This window comes from Morus notabilis, unplaced genomic scaffold, assembly GCF_000414095.1.
Source record: "Morus notabilis unplaced genomic scaffold, ASM41409v2 Scaffold60, whole genome shotgun sequence".
Taxonomy (NCBI): Eukaryota; Viridiplantae; Streptophyta; class Magnoliopsida; order Rosales; family Moraceae; genus Morus; species Morus notabilis.
This window is the reverse complement of record NW_010362180.1, coordinates 22,534-44,411: the sequence shown is the minus strand read 5'-3', so window position 1 is coordinate 44,411 and position 21,878 is coordinate 22,534. Positions and strand designations below refer to the sequence as shown.

The window sequence follows — 21,878 nt, the reverse complement described above, 5'->3', positions numbered from 1 at the left end:
AAGAGCGTCAACGAGGAAGATCGGCGAAGAGCCGTGGACTCGTTGGTTTGGGAGGCTTGTTGTAGGCAAAAAGACCCTGTCTTGGGTCCTTATGCTGAGTACAGAAAGGTTTTTGAAGAGCTTAAGTTGTATAAAAGCCAAGAAAACGGCCAAATGATGCACTTATCAGCTCAAAGCAGGAATTTCAGGAATGGGGCTTATAAATCTTTGTCAAGTTTGGTGAATTGGAATAGTGTTAGTAATGGGATTAATGGTAATCATGGAATGGTTGGAGGGATCGTTAATAATAACTCTCTGAGTTATTTTCATGAAAATGGGAGTGTTATTGTGGACCAAAGCCCATTTAGTTATGCCTCAAGTTATGTGCAAAGTCCGGAGAAAATAAGGCAGGAAAAGAATGTTGATAATGTTGTTCCTATAGTGTCACAACAACATCAACAGCATGCAATCAATGGTTTTAATCAGCAATACTATCTCTCAGGTAATTCTTCATCATTTTTTTTTTTTTCGAGCAATGATACATGTCGTGACAAATTTTGTTATGAATACATACCTGTCAAAATTTTGTAGATTCTCCCCAAAATTGAAAATATTGTTTTGTTACAACTTTTTACTTCTTACAATTAACATGTTATATTACAATTACATTATGAAATTGTTTTAATTTCATGATGCGTATCATTTTCTTTACTAATTATTAGTAATTGAAAATATATTCTTTTTCTCTGATTGGTTTTTAATATTGTTACAGGTCAGTTGAATCAAGTGAATAGCAAGACAATTGAAAGCACAATATGGGACGGAAGATCTTAATATCTTTTGTGTTAATTTTTCTTTTCATTATTTTCTTCCCCAATAAATTAATCTTGTCTTTTATCTTCTTATTCTTCTTCTACTGGAAAGTTTTTCCATGTTAAGATAGTAATTCCGGTTGAGTTGTAAACAGACTACGAGATTGGAATTTTGTTGGCGCACTTGATCATAAAAAACGATCCTTAGATTGAGAAGCTCTCGTGTGGATCCACAAATAAATATCAGGAATATCGACCCACTTAATTGAACAGCTAAAGAATACTGTTAGTGATCATAATTCATAAGCTTGGGTTATAAGCATTCTATTAAGAGTGCAGTTTGATTATGTTTTGAAAAAAAAAAAAAAAGAAATGAAAAACCTATAAAGAAATAAATAGTAAAACGTATCATTGATCGATCACATTCTTAGTAGGGCTCATCTAGCATGATTTCCCCTAAAAACTTCGAAGTTAACGAACAAGGAAAGGATTTTAAGGAAAGACTTGGGTAAAATCTTTAATCCTTAATTGAATAAAAGAACTCAGAAAAAAAAAAAAAAACCAAAGTATGTCATTATTGTTAGGGCTGTTAGAAAAAACGGCACTCTTAACACTGACCATGGGGATTGATGAAACCGGCCACAAAAAAGATGACAAAATCGGTGTTACTCAGAATTGACCTATTGCTCAAGTAACCTATATAGCCGTCATGTGAGTCAAACCACAGGAAACAACATTCTCTTTTTATCCGCAATGTCTCTGTATTCACGTAAGAATTCACCTCCAAATAACTTTAACAATTCAGAGTAGTTCGTTAAAACTTCAACTTCTTAAGAACAAAACACACATAATTGTCCTTGAGAGCTTTTGTATATTTAACACCACTTACTCTTATCTAACCAAACATATCATATATGTTGCAACGTATATGACTCAAGTCATTGAACTACCTATCCACATTGGCACCACTCCTGTTCCACGAAAATCTCAAGTTCAAGTTTTACATGAAAATCTGTGAGACTATTTTCAAATTACAGATTTTTTTAAGCGAAAAAAGGTATAAAGTGGAGGTTTGGAACCCAAGAGAAAAATCTGAAATAACATCTGAATCTTAAAAAGCTCCGGATATTAGAGTCCGTTTGGTTGGAGGATTCGTTCTCTGATTCGAATCATGATTCATAGTTCGTTACAGTATTTTTTCTCACAAAAAACATATAGATTCGAATCATGATTCATAGTTCGTTACAGTATTTTCTCTCACAAAAAACATATGTAAATCGAAAATAATTCTAATCTCACAGTTCTAATCTATGAACTAAACGGACTCACTTTGAAAAGATTTATTCCCGTGTAGACATGATTTGACAAAAGGATTGATATTTGGAAGAAAGGGAATAAAAGGAATCCACAGAGTCGACTGATGCATTTATACTGTTGAGTTGAGTGAAAGAAAAGATGAGACTAGTTCGCTACTCCTACTAATATGAACCTAACAAGAGATCCATCCGAATCTACTACTGGATATACTTCTCGATTAACTGCTATTGGTGCTTGCTTTGGTACAGCCTCGTATACGGATCCGGATCGCGATCTCAATATGGAAGGTATGTTGCAGGTTTTCAATCGTTTGCTTTAGGTGGATCGACTTTCTTTGCTACCTTTCTCAGAATTTTAAATTACCGCTTTAGTTTTTATTATTAGTCCATGATAAGATTAAAATGCGAGTTTTATCTCTCGATTTAAATAATTAAGACAACATATTTATCTCTGAGTATTCAAAAACCATTTTAGTCACTCTTATAAAATAAAAGTATTTAGAGAGTTTCTCTCATAAAATCAGAAAAGTTAAATTATCAATAATTCTCTATTTTTAAACGTAAAATTTATATTAAAAATTATTAATTATATGTATTTTTTTTAATATAATGTGATTTTAATTAAATTTCTGTACTCAAATGAGTGTGGACTATACCGCATAGTAATGACAAGGGTGCTCCTACCAAAAAAAAAAAAAAAAAGTCCCTATTGGCTATTCATGTGTGTTATGCCACCACTGGATTTGAAACGTGCCAGTGGGGACACACTGACTTTGAGTTTGAATTATAACACTTATGAAAATGCGATCAATTCTCTAGTCAATACCTAATTCCGAAGCTCCCAACGGCAATGGAAACCATTTATCTTCTCTCCGCCTGTTTCGTCCTCGCCACCGTCCACTCCGCCGCATCGCCACCTCTCCTCGGCGTTCACCCCCTCGGTTCGGTACCCTCTCTCTCTCACACACCAAAGATTCTCGCTTTTCTAATTTCTATCTATGGCTCACCTTTAGAAACCTCAACATGGGTCTTGTTTTTTAATCCGAGAAATTCGGTTTTTGGAGTTTTTCCAACATACCCAGATCCCAAATTGGCAGTTTTTCTTGCTTAAATTCTCTGAAATCGAATTCTTACTTGGGTTTCAGATGCGAAGTACTTCGCTTCCGAGGTGATAAAGTGCAAGGACGGCTCCAAAGCCTTCGACCGGGCTCGTCTCAACGACGATTACTGTGATTGCGCCGATGGGACGGATGAGCCCGGTATGGTCGAGTACTTGTGTTCTGTTTTTTGAATTGATACATATATGTTTTTTAATAGTTTTGGTGCCAATTTTTCAATGTGTTGTTTTGATGTTCGGTATTTATTTTGTTCTCTTTCTCTTGAAAAAGAATGTATGCAAGATTTAGTACGAGATCAGGTAGCTCCGTTCATTTCGCTAATTCGAGTTTTGTTACGGTAAAAAACTCTCACAAACAATCACATCTATTTTTTTTATTACAATACAAAACTCTCACGTAAAATTATATCTCAATTCGAATTAAAAACTCGAATCAGCGAACTAAACGGGCTAGAACTTACAAACAATTATGGGCTAGAACTTACAAACAATTATGTCCATTTGATGCTTTAATGTATTTAAGCTGACTTTCTGAACTGATTTATTAGTGATGGATGTTCATTGTTTCAACCAAGGTAATATAAAAGAGACCAAAAGGAAACCTTGGGATAGGTTAATTTTTGAGTGAATTGCCAAGTGCGTTTTAAGTTTCCTGTATCTAATGTTTTTTTTTAAAAAAATAAAGTAACGTGCTAGTTTTGATCATTTTCTGTTGGGTCACTGACATGTCAAATTCTTCTAGTAATTATTTTAATTATCGGTAATCATGGTAATGCATTCTATAATTAGTTGTAGTTATTATCGATGCATCGTCACATAAAAGAAAATAATATAAATATTTTTTATTTATGCTAGAAAAAGAAATTAACCTGTGGTTGAACGGCTAGCTAAAATTAAAATTCTTCTGAGCAAGTAAATAATAAGGTAAATTCTTGCCGTGGAAACCTCAAAAAGTTGTAAAATTTTGATCACATTAGTGTCAAAATGAAGACTATTTTGGCCTAATGCCTCATTTTGCGTTTACATTCGTAAACAACTGAAGTGTGTGTGTGTTTTCCATTTGATTGGATTCAAGTTATTTCACAGTGGACATCAACTCTGTTTTTCTTATTGCAGGGACTTCTGCCTGTCCAGCAGGAAAATTTTATTGTAAAAATTTAGGGAGTACACCACAATTTATTTTTTCCTCTCGCATTAATGACCGTATTTGTGGTAAGTTTTCATGTCCAATATGGTTACTAGTTAGACCTCTTTAGTTAGTTCTACTTGATGATCGAAATGTATGGACATGGCGAAAACCTTATTGCTTATGATAGTTTGCTTCTGCGTTGAAATGGGGTGTTGCTATTGAACATATGGTTATCTCAAACCTGACTAAATCACAGGTTTGTCAGGTATTTGTGGTAAGTTTTCATGTCCAATATGGTTACTAGTTAGACCTCTTTAGTTAGTTCCACTTGATGATCGAAATGTATGGACATGGCTAAGACCTTATTGCTTATGATAGTTTGCTTTTGCGTTGAAACGGGGTGTGGCTATTGAACATATGGTTATCTCGAACCTGACTAAATTGCAGGTTTTACTTATATATTGAATTAGTCCAGATAAGGATAAGGAGTCAATGGGCCGTTTAAGAAGTTTGGATAACTGAGATGACATGTTTATTTTGATAAAATCCTTTTCTTCTTCCCCTGATAATCAGATTTTTTTGCACTCTTTCTTGTGACATAGTCCCCCTTATGTATTGTATACTGATCAATTCATTGTATAACTTATTTATTTGCCATGGCCCCAAATTGATAGAGTTGCCAATTGGATATCTGTAGATTGCTGTGATGGAAGTGATGAGAATGATGGTAGTATCCGTTGTCCGAACACATGCGTCATGGGTGGGAATTTTGCATACAAAAGTGATGACACTACCCCGTTTAGCGAAATTAACGAACTTTCAACAGTCAGTGATCTGGATAACATTTATGCAAAAGAAACCAAAAACAGGATGAAGTTGGATGACTTGATTCAGAAGCTATTAGGTATTCTTTTGCTCAATACAGTTTTGAACAGCTAAACACCACATGTATTTTGAGCTCTGGCTTGGTGATTCCAGGTTTAAAGGTGGTGATAATCATACAGCTATTCCTCATCAGCTGCGCGGTAAGTTTCCGGATATTCCAAAGGCGTGCCAGGTCTAGAAGAAGAAGTTATCGCTGAGTCCATATGTTTGCTGCTTCCAGCTTGTGGGGATTTTATTGTGCCCGAACAGAACCTCCAGTTGCTTAAATGTAACAGGACGGAAACTTGATACAGCAAGTTGATTTCAGCAGTGAAAATGACTTTGAGAATTTGCGGCCAGTGAGGGACAGAAAAGAGATATAATCTTTTGTCATGTCTTTTAAATGAAAATATAAGCTTAGATCATCTCCAATGCGAATATTAATGCCGATCGTATATTAGCACTAAAAAATATTATATTATTTTTATTTGTGCTTCTTTAAACAGATTTGCGTTAGAAACGGGTTAAAATTTTAACCCGGTGTGGGCACGAAGTGGGGATGAGTTTAGGGGTCTCTATCCTATTCTTTGTTTATTGCGTCATTTAATTATATCCTATTTTAAAACTAAATATATTGTATATAATATGCTATAATATATAATTTTAAGTAGAATATATAACATAATATATGAAAATTTAAAATTATATTTCTTTTATTTTTAACTTAATGTTTTGTATGGTTATATTGATTATTTATTTTTTATTTATTTTACAATGAAAAAAAACTAATTGGGTAAATGGGCACCCTGAGTATCATGGATCTGTAATGGGAAAACGCGCCCCATATGCTGCCAACTTATGTAGGTTAATGGGGCGGATGGTGAGTGTTTTTTTTCACAGGCCGGGTTGGTGAGAAGAAGAACACTTCACCTCAAATTCACTATGTTACCATACGTAACTTTAATGCATAATATTATTTTAAATGTTAAATTTACTTTTATTCTTAAGTTTTATACTTTTAACTTTAAAATAATTTGAAAATGTAAAATTTGGAATGATAAAATGAAAAAGTAAATATATTAACTAATAGTAATCAAATATTAAATTTGTCATTTGTGAAATTTATTACGAAGAATTGCATATGAAAAATTTAACACTATAAATAATATGCATTAGATTTTATTTATTTATTTATTATTTTTTATAAATATTAAATTTGTAATAAGATTGACACATCAATTATAATATTTTATTAGAGAATAAGCAACATTACAGGCTAAGTAATTGTCGTTGTGTTTTATTTTTCTATTTTCCAGTCATATTCAACCTGAATAGGAAAAATTTAGTTTGACGTAGTGATTCTCCTGTAAACAATTTTTTCTTCAGATGTTTAAATGTAGATTCTGTCAGAAATTCATTAGAGTTGTCTGATGTACCTCAAACTCAAACTCGAGACTTCTATGGGTTTTATTCCCACCCTCTTATAATTGTGAGATCCAGAACCGCATAGGGATATATAACATTTTCCTTATTAAAGACTTGAAAAACGACGAGAGAAAAACGTCAAATACAAATGGATCCAATATATATATATATATATAATATATATATATATATATATATGTTATGTATGTATGTAAATGACAGTACTAACATCCTATTAAACAAACGCATACCTGACAATGGGTTAAGAAAACGACAGTGCCTTGGACACGACAACTTGTTACGGAGAACGTAATTGCATGACAAAACGACTAGCAGGCGTCTCTCTTTTATTGCAGTTTTGGCCATCTCTGATTGACCCATAACGAATTAGACGGATAAACCGGGTAATTTCCTACAAAAGACATTAGTTTTATGCATTTCCTACTCCAATATGCTGCCTTTGAGCATCTTCTTTCTATTTTCCAGGTCTTCGGTGGTTGTTTTCTGGGTTTTGTCAACTTGTTTTTCCCCTCAACTTTTACGTGCCAATCAAAGTTGAGAATTTTACTAATATCTAAAGCCTATTAGTTGTTTTCTTCTGATCGGAGAAACACAATGCAATATGCCATCTTCTACCAATTACCAAATTTGTTTTTCAAGCTTCCTTTTGTTCTTTACATGCATTTTGCTTATAATATGTTCGACAATATTCCTCAATGAGTGTGGCTTCTTTTCTTTATTAATAATATATGAATGAATACAAATGTCTTATTTATGTCACTGCACCAGGAAAAATTTTCAGGTTTCATTTCCAAGTATAACTGCTGGTACATGTATTTTAATGGCGATTGGAACAACAAAAGTTTGGAAATCTCTTCTACCCTTTTCTTATGGCGTCTTTCGGTATCGCTCCATGAATTCGGGATCTTCATTGCCAATGCTTCAGGAAAACATCAAAGATGCAGTTGAAGCCAAATCCTATCAGAAAATTCCTGATCTTCTTACTTCATTTGAACAAGCACGCCAAAACCCGAATCCTTTCTCATTCCTTTCTACATTTCCACAGGTCCTTAGGACACAAATAATTGATGAGATTTTGCAATCTTTTCTCCCGCTCAGACCCCGCTCGAGACCCCAGATTGCTTATTCCTGCCTCCTGTCCTACACTCTGCAAAGGCCCGATCCGCTGCCCCTTTCCCTTGCCATCCTCCAACAGACTCTTCGCTCGGGTTGTGTGCCTGTCCCCCAAACGCACCTTCTCCTCTCTTCTGCGTGGCTGGACCATCGACGCAGCCAGTGTCGATCTGTACAAAATGTCTTATTGGAGATGAAGTCAATCGGATATCATCCTGACTGTGGCACGTGCAATTACCTCATATCATCTCTGTGTGCTGTTGATCAGTTGTCAGAGGCGATTAAAGTCCTAAAGGGAATGGCTGGTGCAGAGTGTATTCCTGATTCAGAGACTTATGACATTGTGATTAAAACGATGTGCAAATTCAGGAGGACTGCTGAGGCACTGGACATGCTTCAGCAAATGACGAAGAAAGTCGGATTGACTCCGAGGCAGGGGACTATAGTCAAACTGGCGGCAGCGTTGCTGGCAAACAGAGAAATCTGGAGAGCTGTCGAGATGATTGAGTTATTGGTGAAGGAGGGCCATGTTGTTGGGTTTGAGAGCTATGAGTTGGTGGTTGAAGGGAGTTTGGAGTGTGGTGAGTATATTTTGGCAGGAAAGGTGGTGATGGGAATGACAGAGAAAGGGTTTCTACCGTACATTGGGGTGAGGCAGAAGCTTGTTGAAAGGTTGGCTGGCATAGGTGAATGGAAGCTTGCGTGTGCCGTGCGGCAAAGATTTGTGGAATTGCGGTCTTAGTTACTTGTATCAACTCTGGAGAATAATTACAGAATATAAGGTAGGGAGTGGTCAACTAATACATTTTTATAAATGCTTGCGTCACTCTTTTTGTCGCTCTCTTTGTCATTCTCTGTATTCACTGTTTGATAGATGGATTGCACTATATCATTTTCTGTTTAATTAATAATATATCATTTTGGTGGAGTCACTTATCAAACAGTGTATGAAGAAAGTGACAAAAAGAGCACTATATCATTTTCTGTTTAATTAATAATATATCATGTTGGTGGAGTCACTTGTCAAACAGTGCATAAAGAAAGTGACAGAGAGTGACAAAAAGAGCGATGCTAGCATTTCTCCTGATTTTAATGTTCGGATCAGCCAGTTGCAAATCTATCTGTTGCTGTTCCCGTGGTGCTTATTTCTTCATTGCAATGGTGAACAATGAAGAGAGCGTTAAAATTCATAATTCTGCAGTCTTATTGTCGCCGAACAAATTTATATCCTTCAAATTTTTTACAATTGCAAGGGGACAATGGAAATTACACAACTTCTGTTGTTTGTACACCAACTCGGTTACATTAACGATTCTCTATGGCTAAATTTGTCTCTCTCAAATGCAGCAGTCAACCAGAATCCAGATTTAATTTCTTCTGCAGCCAACAGAAGCAGGAACAGTTGGAACTTAGTTCTCAAATGTTTAAAGCTTTGCAACATGTTTCCCTGTTAAATTTTTCTGCAGCCAACAGAAGCAGGAACAGTTGAAAAAAAAAATCACGATCTTTTTTACTTTTTTTATTTTTTTTTAATATTTATATATAGGTTTGTATCAGAAAAAGTTTTGCGGGGTTGGTCAGATGAAATTCAAACAAGAAAATTTAGAATGTTGAAGGAAAATAGATCAGTATTCTACTTCTTGGTATGTCCTTGTAATTTCCCAGGTCCATTTCATGTAAATTTCATATATGGTTAATTTGAATAACCACAGTAGAATAGTTGCTATTTCCTGTATAAGTTACGGCCGGATAAGATGACATTTATTTTTCCTGCAAACCATATGTAAATTATCAAGTTTTTATCAGTCCTTCACAGGGTAGCTGGCCTCCATGGCAATACCGCATGTACCTCGCCCGTCTACCGAACCACGGTGTATTCTTACATAACCGGATTCGCCCCATTCTGTTCCCCATGAATTCTTCACAAGCCAGTAAGTTTTGCCATCTTCTTCTCCGTAGCCAACTACTGTTACTCCGTGATTGAGGTCTGTTCCACATCGGCCATTGAAGATGCCATGAGAATAGAATTGAAACTCGCTACCACCAGCATCAATTGCGACGGAGACAGGTTGGTGAGCAACTGTAGCTTGCAGTCTTTCTTCGTCATTGTGAGGTACTTTTTCATAGCCGCTTATTTTCACTCTTCGGCCTCTCAGTTTGTCTTCATCACACCTGCCATTAGCGCCTCTGTAAGGATATTTTCCATTGGTGGTTATTCCATTCCTTTTGATAAATTGAAATGCCTTTTCCATGTATCCACCATTGCAACCTTGATTCCCCGTGTTAACATCACAGTCCACAAGCTCTTGTTCTGATAGAGATACCAATTCCCCTGTTTTGATTTGATTGACACCTTCCACAGCTGCTACGGAAGAGAATGCCCAACAACTTCCTGTGTTGAACCAGAGCCAAGCACTATTAAAACAAAATAATGAAAAACAAAAGATGCCCAACTGGTACTATTTAACTGTTGGAAGCACCAACACTTTCTAATTTAAGGTCAAGATGTTATGATGGTAGCTTCTCGCGACGTGATATAGTATGCACTTTATAAAGAATGACTTCGTGTGTCCTTCGGTTTTTGTACAAAGAACTATTTGCACACTTTCCTTTTTTTTTTTTTTTTTTTTTTTTTGCGTGCGCGCGTGTTGGATGAAAAAGACCATAAAACAGTTAGGTTATGTACTTGAATACTAAGAAAACTGATTATCCAAGTATAAAAGATGGTTCAACTTAACTTATGTCAAAGACACTCAACTACAAATTTTAACGGAAAATAAAAAATAAGAGCAAATAAAATGAAGGACGGGAAACAAAAGGATAGTAATGATCACTACATCTGGTTAACTGATACTAAAGTTATGCAAGGTTTTTTTTGTTTTTTGTGTGTGCTAATGATGAATTGGATTACTTTGGTAGGTTGAAGATCAAATTCATTATCACAGAAGCTAGAATCTTTACCACACTGGCCCTGATCCTTGACTGGAGTGACGGCGCCATTTTTTCTCCAATCGACTTGTTTTGGCACGAGCATAGGCCCGCCAAACCTGAAGCTTGTTTGATTATGCAACAGGGGTCTATAACCTAGGAGCCTAAGTCTAAACTCCGCATTCATCATATCTGCAAATTTGTTGTCAGTAAGCTTGTAAGAAAAGTTTTGGGAGTTCACTTGTTCGATGAACAGAAGGTTCATATGGTAAATTTGAAACCGAAGTTCCTTCTCCTCTTCGCTTCCGTAGTTTCGGCCATATTGTTCTGCCCATCTGTCATACCTTTGCCTCACGGCTTGTCGGTTATGCTCTTCACGCCACAGAGGCCTGTATTCAGTGGAGTACACCCTTGAAGGTGGCAACAATGTCAACAGGATTAAAAGGGCCAAACTAGCTCCCCTTAACACTATAGGTATTTCCATGGCTGGCCTTGAAAGAATGTGAAGGGTGAGGTGAGAATTTATAACTCCAAAATGCTTGTGAATATGTTTGAGTCTGTTGGTGTTAATATAGAGCTCATTTCAAGTTTAGTTTGCTACGTATTTATCTGCTCCATGGTATGCTTGTTTGTGCTTCTATTTCAGGTAGATTATTTTTGATATTCCTGGCCTAGGAATTTCCTTCTTTTTCTCGTTCTGCTTGATGAAGAATTCTTGTAAGACAAGTATTTTATATTTGGGTAATTACCCACTTGGCCCCTAAACTATGCTATTTTGATCCTTAAAACTTTAAAATTGAGAGTTTTAAGCTTTTGAGTCCCCAGAAATTTGTAACACTTGTTTAGTTCCTTTAGTAAATTTTCAAAAAAAATTAACAGAGAGAGCATTTGGGCGCGTTGTGCATGTAACGCCATTTTTTGATTCTATTTCTGTTAAGTTTTGACAATTAAAAGTACTCATTTTAAAGTTAAAGCATCAAATTAAGAGTTCAAGTATAGTTCGAGGACCAATTAAGTAATTTATTCAATATATTTCTATGAAGTAGTATGATGGATTAACGGTTCTAATTGGAGATTCTCTATAGCCTTAAGCTTCTACTCATGCATATGGTAAGGCTAAATTCATGCAAATAGAATGGATCAGTTGTAAAACCCCAATGAAACAAACTAATAATTAGTTGAAGTTAGAAACACGGGACTCATCTCTCTCTGCTAGCCATTGTCAATTGACGACGATTTTGCTCGAGTTTTGCTCGTAACATGCGAGTGTTTAAAACTGTTATTATATATTCCTTCTATAATACACACACACACACACACACATCATGATACCTTAACCCTGCTCAGTTCTTGTCAAAAGGCCTCGCACTATTAACCATCACTTATAATCTTCAGACGAGTTTGAGACTCTAAAGATTATCACGGTAATTTTTTTTTTTCGGAAATAGTAAAAAATAGACCAATATAAAAAGCTTGAGGAAGTATATAGGTCAATTTTTAGTTATAGAAATTAATAGGTCATAACTTGTCAAGTTATGGTTCATAACTAGATAAATTATGGACAAACTTGTTAAGTTATGATTTATAGCCAGACAAGTTATGGACAATAACTTGTCAAGTTATGGTTCATAACCAGACAAGTATGGACAAAAATAGTAATTTAGCCTATTTGTTAACTTATGTAAACTATTGGCCTATTAATTTTAATTCATCTCAAGTATTGATATATTTTTCTCTTTCTCTTTTTTTTTTTTTAAATTTTATCTGATAAGGGAAAAAGATGGTTCCTGAAATATTTGAGTTGAATATCATCCACAAAGACACAAGCCAAACGATCAATAGTCCTCGTTTATTTTAGCGATTTGAGTTTTTAATTTTAAATTTTTATAGTTAAAAATTCTTAAAAAATATCATATTTAATTTTTTTTATTATAATTAAAAACTTTTAAAAAATATCATATCTCAATTTAAATTAAAAACTTATATTTATAAAGTAAACGAAGCATGTGAATCAATATGAAAAAGATATTTGTAATAGTAATCCTGCGTGAGCAAACATTTTATGTTCTTTCTCTTCAAAAGGTCATCAATGTTGCTTCAGTACTGAATAGTTTCCCATTTTTATTTTAACGGTCAAACTTTCAATGAGTACTTTGTCAGCATTATCTTTGGAACCAAAAAAATTTATTTATTAATTGAGATACTATTTAATCGCGTAATACTCTTGGGATCAAGTCGGGACTTGCCAAAATTATTATTTAATCAATGTTATTAATATTGAGTCTTTTTATCGAGATTATATTTGTATATATGAAGAAAACTGCAAGGAAAAAAAGTCTCTCTCTTGTATTTATTTATTTTATTTGCGAGTCTCTTTCTTTTCCATAATCACTCCTCAACCCTAGTGAAGGTGGAATTGGATCGTAGCTAGGTTCTTGAAATATTCTAATGCTAACTTTCTGTTTAGCGAGAAGTTTTTATCAAAATTGAAACCTTTTTGCTTTAATGGTATTTCTTACAAAAATTTAGGAGACGTTTGGTTAATAAAGATTAGAATCATTTTTGATTTACGTATATTTTTTGTAAGAGAAAAATATTTGTTGAAATATATAAACCAAACGAACCATTAAAAATTTTTATCAACTCAATTATGGCATCCTCAAAAATAAATAAAATTTACTTATCAATACAAATATGAGTTTCACGTTAATTACTTCCAGTGGCGGAGCCAGCATTTCACTTAAATGAGGGCGTACAATAAATTTTAAAAAAAAATTATCTTAGCCCCATATAAGAAAATATATTTATTTTAGTGTGAGCATATATTATTTCAGTGAGAGTTTAAGTGTAAAATTTTAAAATTTTTAAAGGTAATATTCTTTTCAAAAAAATTTGAGTGGAGGCGGTAGCCCTCACTGAGTTGTACTTAAATCAACCACTGATCAGCTCGAGTCATATGGCCCATATCATATATTAACATGGGTCGGTTGATTAAGCGTGCGTTTAGAGTGAGAATCCGTGTCATAATTTATGGCTCGTTACAGTATTTTTTTTAAAAAAAAAATACACATAAATTAAAAATAATTTTAAATTATAATTTTAAATTTATAAACCAAATATTTTTTAAATGTGGCGGACCCAGTAAGTACTATAAGTTAATAATTAGAATGTTTAAGGCAATCAGTAGTTGTTCAGCACTTTAGTATATCATGAAATTCGTTTGCAGATGTCAATATGTCATATCCACTAACAGCGAGTTAGAATCTGTAGAGATGGTACTTTTTGCACCAAAGAATCTTTTCTCCTGGCCACAGCATGTGCCCCATGCTCCAAAGTACTGTAATAGCACAAGAAAATTAAAAAAAAAAAAACGGAGAGAGAAAAGATAAATAGATTTTTTTTATTGACATTATTTTTTAAAATTTTAAAATTTTAATTAATTAATTAATTTTTTGCTTTAGCTAGGAGTTGTCCATGAAAAGAGTCATTGTAGAGAGAGAGAGAGAGAGAGAGAGAGAGAGAACATTGCACATGGAATTATATCACATGGTGGGTCTAAGACACTTAAAATATTGCTGTAGCGCTCTTATCTAGAACAAAGAAGAGGCAGTGAAATGGGACAAAATATGCTATTGTAGGAGCCACTAGAGGTTTTGTTTTTGCTCACATCAACTTCTTGTGGTACGTACCTCTTTGGTCTCTTTACTCATTTTTCCTTATTCCTAACTAAATATACTCTTAATCTTCCTCATATTTAATTAATTAATTATACATGAAATAACCAATTATAAAAGAAATGTATCTGACAAGGCAAGATTGTTATCGGGCATTTCTTCTTTTCCCTAGTAAACATAATAGATAATATTGCTGGATGTTAGTGAATATATCTATATTCTTGCAATTATGAACTGAATCTAATTCAGAGCTTATATGTGAAAGTGTCGATTTTGATTTATATACTAGGTGGAGGTTGAATGTATTAAATTTTTCATGGGCAAAACGTATGTTATGTTTCTGATGTAAAATAAATATACATCTCTAAATTTTTTTTATTATTATTGTGAAATCTTGTAATAAGATTTGTAAGGATAATTCATTTAGCAGTTAGCTAGCATTAATTAATTAAGCACCTCAAATTAGTTCCATTTATGGACGTCAAGCGAATCAGTTCAAGATATGATCTCTAACCCTTTTTATTTTTTATTTTTAATTATATGAGATCTTTGTTGCGAACTTCATAAAAAAAAAAGAGGAAGAAAAAAAGAAGAAACAATGAAAGAAAAGAAAAGAAACCAAACGCGTTACTAATAATAAAGTAATCTAGTCATTTCATACTTTGGAATATTAATTTGCATTATGATCTCTCATCTTTTTTTTCCCCTTCCCCCTTAAAATTTTTTTTTTTTTTTTTTTTTTTTTTTTTTTTTTTTGAGAATTAGAAATGGTAAATAAGACATCTTATCTCCTCGACAAAAGACAAAAGTTAAACATATTTGACAATAAAACACCAAGCTCATTACGACCAACATTATTAGTCTTCACAACTTGTACAATTTTCAATACGTACTCTGACTCTACCAACTGAAAAAAGAAAAGGCATAATCTAAGTTTTTGCTAATATTGTTGCCATTAAAAAACCAATAAATTAAAGTCCCTTATAATTCAGATTTCCATAACTTGTTTTGTAGTAGAAATAGCAACATTCATATTGAGTTTGTAACAACTACGATAAGGCGAGATCCGTTTTGCTTGACCGCGACCATGTAAATAATGGTCGGACTTGGGTGCGACGCGTGCCATTCTATTGAGAAGAAATATACCCTTTGATTGATAAGTGGTAGTCACTGAATGATGCTGGGGAATGTAAGAAAGAGCCATGAGCGTTTTTATTTCGTTCCCTCCAGATATTCCATTCTAAACAGAGGAGTAATTATACAGTTAAATCTCTATACCTTTAAGACCATAAAAATTTATTAATTAATTGAAATATTATTTAATCGAGATAAATTAATATTTTTGTTGGCAAGGGAATGTGCCAAAATATGATGTATATATCAGCAAAGGATAACTGCATAAGAACTTAAAAACATATTACATATTAGACTTTTGAAACTCTTAATAAAAGACACATCGTAAATTTCATATTAACTCGTATATATATATATATATATATATGCGTGTATACACGTACATACGTATATATCTATGAATTATCCTCTAATTAATATACTACGGTATTTGCAAGTTGTACTAAAATTAATTTATAGCAGCTTAGTAGTTTTTCACTTTTCCCACCGGCCACTAGTATATATACATAAAAAGCATGTAACAGGTGAATATAGATAATTAGTTTGTTAATTGTAGTTAAATGGACTTAAATGTCAATTAGTTTGTTAGGTTTTTGACAAAGTAAACCAAACTAGCTAATTCAAGGACCGACATTTAAATACCAAACAAAACAAAAATCAAAGAGAAAAAGAAAAACGGATGAACCAAATTCAATCACTCGACCAAATTTCTTTTTACATGCCTATATATTTTAAGGACAAGTTTATTTCTGTAGTTACCATATAAATATATCCCTGACAATCTTATAATGACTTCTTATTACGTGCTCACCTTTTAAGTAACACATTAACGTTGAAGCATGGGACGTATTTATAAAATTAGTTTGAGGACAGCATATCGTTTCCTGTCAAAAGCGTAATAATGACATAGATGAAAATTATATAATTTACAAGAATAAGAATCATGACATATATATATATATATATATATATGCGTACATATGCCCACCAACATGTGCCATTTTCAGAAGAGGAAGTACGTCCGTGAAGATATTCATTGGCAGGCACTTCCTTTTGACATAGAAGACGGCAAACTAATAATCTTATAATAATATTTATAGACTAAACTGTATACTACGTCTCTTTAGCTAATCATGATTAGTGCTTCCCAATCACGGCCCTGTTCACTTCGCTGATTCGAGTTTAGAATTCGAGTTGAGATGTGATTTTATGTGAGAGCTTTTTACTGTAGCAAAAAAATTAGATGTAATTGTTTGTGAGAGCTTTTTACTGTAGAAAAACTCGAATTCTAAACTCGAATCAGCGAAGTAAACGAGGCCTTAAATTGTTAATGAAAATTAATTAAACAAACAAAAGCTCCAGATTTGGGGGTGATGGAAGTTACCAAGAACTAGAGTACTACTCCGATGAGTTTACAGAAAAATGTAGAGGACAGATAGTACCCTACATGTGGGTGTGGTTTGGGGACAAAGCAAAGTTACTTAGAGCGTGCAAACATTTCACATGGGAGCACGACATGATTCTTTTATAAAATCCCTTCTTTCTATCACAGCTCAAGGCCCCAAATCCAACATTAATATATAATTTATATATTTATATTTATATATATATATATATTTATATATGTGTATATAAAATTCCAATATTATATAATAATAGTTCAACTTACCTCATAAACTATTTAACATAATTAATTTATTTACCTGTTATATAGTTTATTTGGTTGGCACCCATGCACACATACATTATAACCACTAGCTCACACCTAAAAGCTTCTATGCACATGGGTGTATTTTGCAACAGGGAAATGATTATAGATTCAAATTTTACGCACTAAATCTCGTACGCCTTGTGAATATATATGATAATTTGTTGACCATACAAATATCAAGATGTATCCCTAATTATATTGGCAAAAAATTGTTATTTCAGTTAGTGATGAATCTATGAGTACTTTTGATCATCGAGTATATATAAGAATTAGCTCGAGTTTTATCATTTTTAACCAGAGTCTCAATTCTCAATATATTTTTGCTTTTTTTTTTTTTAAAAAAAAAAAGGGGAAATTTTCAATATATTTGTATCAACACTTCCATTATACAAAAATCCGTTCCATTACCTCTAATATTGAAGTTGTCCTCATAATATGGTTAACTAGAACCTAATCTCTAAGTTTTCTTTTTCTATGATCTTTTGTGTCAAAACTCAAATTCAATTAACACAATTAAGCTCCGAGTAAAATTGGGTATGCCCATGATGATAATTGATCGGACGGCCATGATTTGGAGGCCAAACTTTCTGTGGATGAGGACGCAGTGAGTTGAGTTGTGGTACATATACAAGTATAGAGGAATAAAATGTTTCCTATGGACGTGTAAAAATGATTATACTATTATTATAAGATGTGGCCAACTAGTGAGACGGTCACAAGGGCACGTGGTGGCCTTGCTGATTGGGCAGACTTATAATAAACGAATAAATCTATGAGTACCAATCCCTGTATTCTTTTTTCTTTTTAAAATTAATCCCTGTAGTCAATTTTTCTTGGTAAACAATCCCTGAACTGAAAAGGTGTCTTAGCAATGAGCTTTCTGTCAAATTTTGGATGAACCGATCAATTGGATTTCAAAAATGGGCCCCTAAATTTTCTCTCTCTCTCTCTCTCTCTCTCTAGAAATAGTGGTTAATGAAAGTTGAACTATATTTAATCCCTGAATTAAGAAACATTGTTAAAGTTGAGTGCTAAATGTTAAAGATGAGAAGTTGTACCTAATTTAGTCCTTAAATTAAAAGAAAAATGTGTCAAAATTAATTACACCACTAAATAAATGGAGGGAAAAAATTAAATATCGACAATTTAAGTCTCATAATAAATATTTTTAAATCAAAAGATTTTTTAATAAAAGGGTGATTATTTTAGAAAACACATTCTCTAATATTTCTTTTCCATTCTTTTAAATTGTTTCAATTTTTTTTTATTTAAGATTGATGAAATTATTTTTTGTTTTTTACAAATCTTTTTCTTTAACTAAAAACTTTTTTGTTGTGAGGTTAGGACCAAGATTGAGGTGGGGGTTGGGTCAAGATTAGGGTTGAGACTGTGGGCTAAAAAAAAAAATACACATTTTAGAATGACGTTTTAAAGTTTAAGCTAAGCATATTTGATGATTTCTATCCATTAATTATCCATGTAAGGATTAACTTTTGGCAATTTTTTTTTTTAATTTAGAGGCTAAATTTTATACAACTTCGAATATTTGATATTTTTGTTCTATTTATATAATAGAACAACTAATTTTGGCACATACTTTTAGTTTAGTGACAAAATTAAGTAAAACTTTTAATACAAGCATTTTCTAAGGAGAGAATAAAATTCGCATTTCATGACTTTAATTTGATGATTTCCATCCAAAATTTAACAGAAAAACCATTCACAAAACACCTTTTAAGTTTAGGGGCAATTCATTAGAACAAAATTAACTACGTGGACTAATTTGAAAGAAAGAAAAGAATTTAGGGACTGCTCAATATATTTATTCCTGTAATAAACTAGGAGTGGCGACTTTCCTGTAATACCGTTGAGTTTCAACCTCTTCTCTCCCAGCCTGTACATTAGCTGTCCAATCCCCTTCCCCATGTGACCCCACTGCACAAACCCCATGGATATAGATAGATATAGCAACAAGATATATTGGGATCTGTAATCATGAATGTTGTTGTTTCTTAACTTGTTCCCATTTTCTGGCTTTCTTTTCCCCCCCTTAACCCACATTTATAAAGATCCTCTCTTACAAGTTTGTTATCTTGGTTATTTGCTTCTTCTCCCATCTCCTTCTCCTTTCTAGCTTCTCTCATTATTAATTGTTCTAGCTAATTTCTCTCTTGTGGCTTGAATTTGCATTGCTATTCTTTTCTTGACAATACTGGAGAATAATTGTACAATATCTTTGCAAGCTTTGTAAACAAATAATGGCACAGTTGCCTCCAAAAATCCCTAACATGTCACCCAATTGGCCTGACGTACTTTCCCACCAAAAACTTCCTTCCCTGGCCAGTTTCGGCCCAACTGCCAACGGCGGCGGCGGCGGCGGCGCGACAAACCCGTCTTGGGTTGACGAGTTTCTCGACTTCTCAACGGCGAGGCGGGGCTCCCACAGGAGATCGGTCAGTGACTCGATTACCTTCCTCGAGACGCCAATGCTGGACGAGTGCCGCAGCGCCTCGGGGGCGGCGGCAGCTGGACAAGGAGGGCTGCTTCCGGGGACTAATCAGGGTGTGGAGTTCGATAGATTCGACGACGAGCAGTTCATGTCCATGTTCAACGACGAAATCGCCTCCATGGGGGCGGGGGCTGCAGGCCCCACCCTGTCGTCCTCCAGCCCTTCCTCGCCGTCCGATCACAACAGCATCAACGACGAGAAGGAAATGCAGCTCGATCGGAATAATTGCGGCAAGCCGCATGTGATCAAGAATGAATCTGAGGAGGTGGAGAGCCAATGCAAATCCGACGGCGCGCAAGCAATTGCTAATACGGCCGCGGCAGCGACAACGATGAATGCTGATAGGATAAGTGATCCTAAAAGAGTTAAGAGGTAATAAAAATAAAAAATAAACGCAACTAATTTAGAATAATTGTAAATATAGAGAGCTAATAATTATTAATTAAGTTATAATCTTGATCACTAATCGTTTTCTTTTGCATTAGAATCTTGGCAAACAGACAATCGGCCCAAAGATCACGGGTCAGGAAGTTACAATACATCTCGGAGCTTGAACGCAGTGTTACTTCCCTACAAGTATGTTTATAATTAGTTTAATTAATTTAATTTAATTTAATTTTTTTTGTTTAATTGCTCATAATATGGTCCATTTGAATGACTTAACATTAATCTTTGTTTTGCAAATTGAAGGCTGAAGTTTCGGTGTTGTCGCCGCGAGTTGCGTTTTTGGACCATCAACGTTTGCTTCTAAATGTCGACAACAGCGCTCTCAAACAAAGAATTGCCGCATTGGCCCAGGATAAGATTTTCAAAGATGGTAGTGCTCTAATTATTTCATTAATTAAAGTAGTCTTCAAGAAATTAGATATATAAACCTTGTTCATATCCAAAACATGAAGCTAATTGTAATTCAATGTAGGATTTGGTCAATACTTGTAATCATGAAGACGTTAATTAATTCAAAGATGGTTAGTGCTCTAATTATTTCATTAATTAAAGTAGTCTTCAAGAAATTAGATATATAAACCTTGTTCATATCCAAAACATGAAGCTAATTGTAATTCAATGTAGGATTTGGTCAATACTTGTAATCATGAAGACGTAATTAATTTTTTTTATTTTTTTATTACAATTCTTGTGTGCATGTACATATATTTAGGTTAGTGAACATGACATTTAAAATTCTTTACTATAATTCAATTGATAATTATGATACATTTGTACACTTGTAAAAAGTCATCTGTTTACAATGATTGCATAAGTTGAAGAAGCTAGCTAGGAGAATGTTTACATGACATAGGAGAAAAAAAAAATATATCAGCCGAGTAAGTAAGTCTCTAACCAACCAAATGATCTAGCTACCCGAATGAACTCCAATAAATTTTTTTGGGTCCATATACACTATTTTCATTGTCTCATTGACGTTGATATCACAAACTTTTTAGCTTCCAAAACTTAATTTGTCTTTTGATCTACCAACATTCAATGCACAAGGCGCCTTATAAAGGCCAATCACATGGTAGTTTAAGAGTGAGAAGAAAAAGGAGAAATTAATTAGCTCATCATGCATGTAAGAGTTCCTCTAGTCTATTTGTGTATGTGCATGGGATGGCTAGCAACTTTTGGATCGGAAAATAATTCCTTTTTATTTTCTTGAATTAGTGCTCCACCGACCAAAATTAATTTCCTTAATTAGTAGCTAGAAAAACCACATATATAGTAGTTAGGTGTATCGTTCTCTAGGAAAATTTGCCCTATTACATGATTTCTATATTCACAAACTTTATCATGAGAAAGGGAAAAGATCAAAGATGATCCGATATAAATGAATATAATTGTTATACAAACATGTGTGCCCGTATATATGTCATGTCTGTTTAGTCTGTATGTGACGTCTGTGGCATGTGCACTTATATCATGAGAAAGGGAAAAGATCAAAGATGATCCGATATAAATGAATATAATTGTTATACAAACATGTGTGCCCGTATATATGTCATGTCTGTTTAGTCTGTATGTGACGTCTGTGGCATGTGCACTTATTAATATGTTGGTTGTCAAAAATTATATATAAATATATATATATATATATATATATATATATAGTTCATGCGCTATATTTATTTATTTTTGTTTTGTGGCTACA

At 33.7% G+C, this 21,878-nt stretch overlaps 5 protein-coding genes across 6 annotated transcripts in view; 4 read left to right on the top strand and 1 right to left on the bottom strand.

Annotated features, from left to right (window-relative positions):
* Window positions 1–813, top strand: part of LOC112092179 (LOB domain-containing protein 2) — a 1,428-nt gene extending 615 nt beyond the window's left edge. Inside the window, exons 3-4 of the mRNA XM_024167612.1 lie at window positions 4–481; window positions 752–813. Of these exons, the coding sequence (XP_024023380.1) occupies window positions 4–481; window positions 752–813 (540 nt within the window). The remainder of the gene's footprint in view (window positions 1–3; window positions 482–751) is intronic.
* A 2,088-nt stretch (window positions 814–2,901) lies between these two features.
* Window positions 2,902–5,698, top strand: LOC21385054 (glucosidase 2 subunit beta). Its single transcript, XM_024167611.1, has 5 exons — window positions 2,902–3,048; window positions 3,253–3,366; window positions 4,341–4,436; window positions 5,051–5,257; window positions 5,332–5,698. The coding sequence occupies exons 1-5, from the start codon at window positions 2,958–2,960 to the stop codon at window positions 5,433–5,435; spliced, it is 612 nt and encodes a 203-aa protein (XP_024023379.1). The 5' UTR covers window positions 2,902–2,957; the 3' UTR covers window positions 5,436–5,698.
* A 1,324-nt stretch (window positions 5,699–7,022) lies between these two features.
* On the top strand, window positions 7,023–9,269 carry LOC21385053 (pentatricopeptide repeat-containing protein At1g06270). Its single transcript, XM_010101201.2, has 3 exons — window positions 7,023–7,046; window positions 7,432–8,558; window positions 9,124–9,269. The coding sequence occupies exon 2, from the start codon at window positions 7,484–7,486 to the stop codon at window positions 8,516–8,518; it is 1,035 nt and encodes a 344-aa protein (XP_010099503.1). The 5' UTR covers window positions 7,023–7,046; window positions 7,432–7,483; the 3' UTR covers window positions 8,519–8,558; window positions 9,124–9,269.
* A 169-nt stretch (window positions 9,270–9,438) lies between these two features.
* Window positions 9,439–11,208, bottom strand: LOC21385052 (ervatamin-B). The gene is made up of 2 exons (XM_010101200.2): window positions 10,738–11,208; window positions 9,439–10,168 (listed from the first exon to the last, which is right to left on the bottom strand). Exons 1-2 carry the CDS (start codon window positions 11,186–11,188, stop codon window positions 9,579–9,581), a joined length of 1,041 nt encoding a protein of 346 aa, XP_010099502.1. The 5' UTR covers window positions 11,189–11,208; the 3' UTR covers window positions 9,439–9,578.
* Window positions 11,209–19,256: 8,048 nt separating this feature from the next.
* Window positions 19,257–21,878, top strand: part of LOC21385051 (basic leucine zipper 61) — a 5,702-nt gene continuing 3,080 nt past the window's right edge. The window contains exons 1-4 of one of the 2 annotated variants that reach the window (XM_024167613.1): window positions 19,257–20,104; window positions 20,218–20,308; window positions 20,423–20,549; window positions 20,652–20,699. In XM_024167613.1, coding sequence (XP_024023381.1) covers window positions 19,482–20,104; window positions 20,218–20,308; window positions 20,423–20,549; window positions 20,652–20,671 — 861 coding nt within the window. In that variant the 5' untranslated portion in view covers window positions 19,257–19,481 and the 3' untranslated portion in view covers window positions 20,672–20,699. Of the gene's footprint in view, window positions 20,105–20,217; window positions 20,309–20,422; window positions 20,550–20,651; window positions 20,700–21,878 lie in introns of those variants that run through there. The other variant, XM_010101199.2, reaches the window with a different exon arrangement.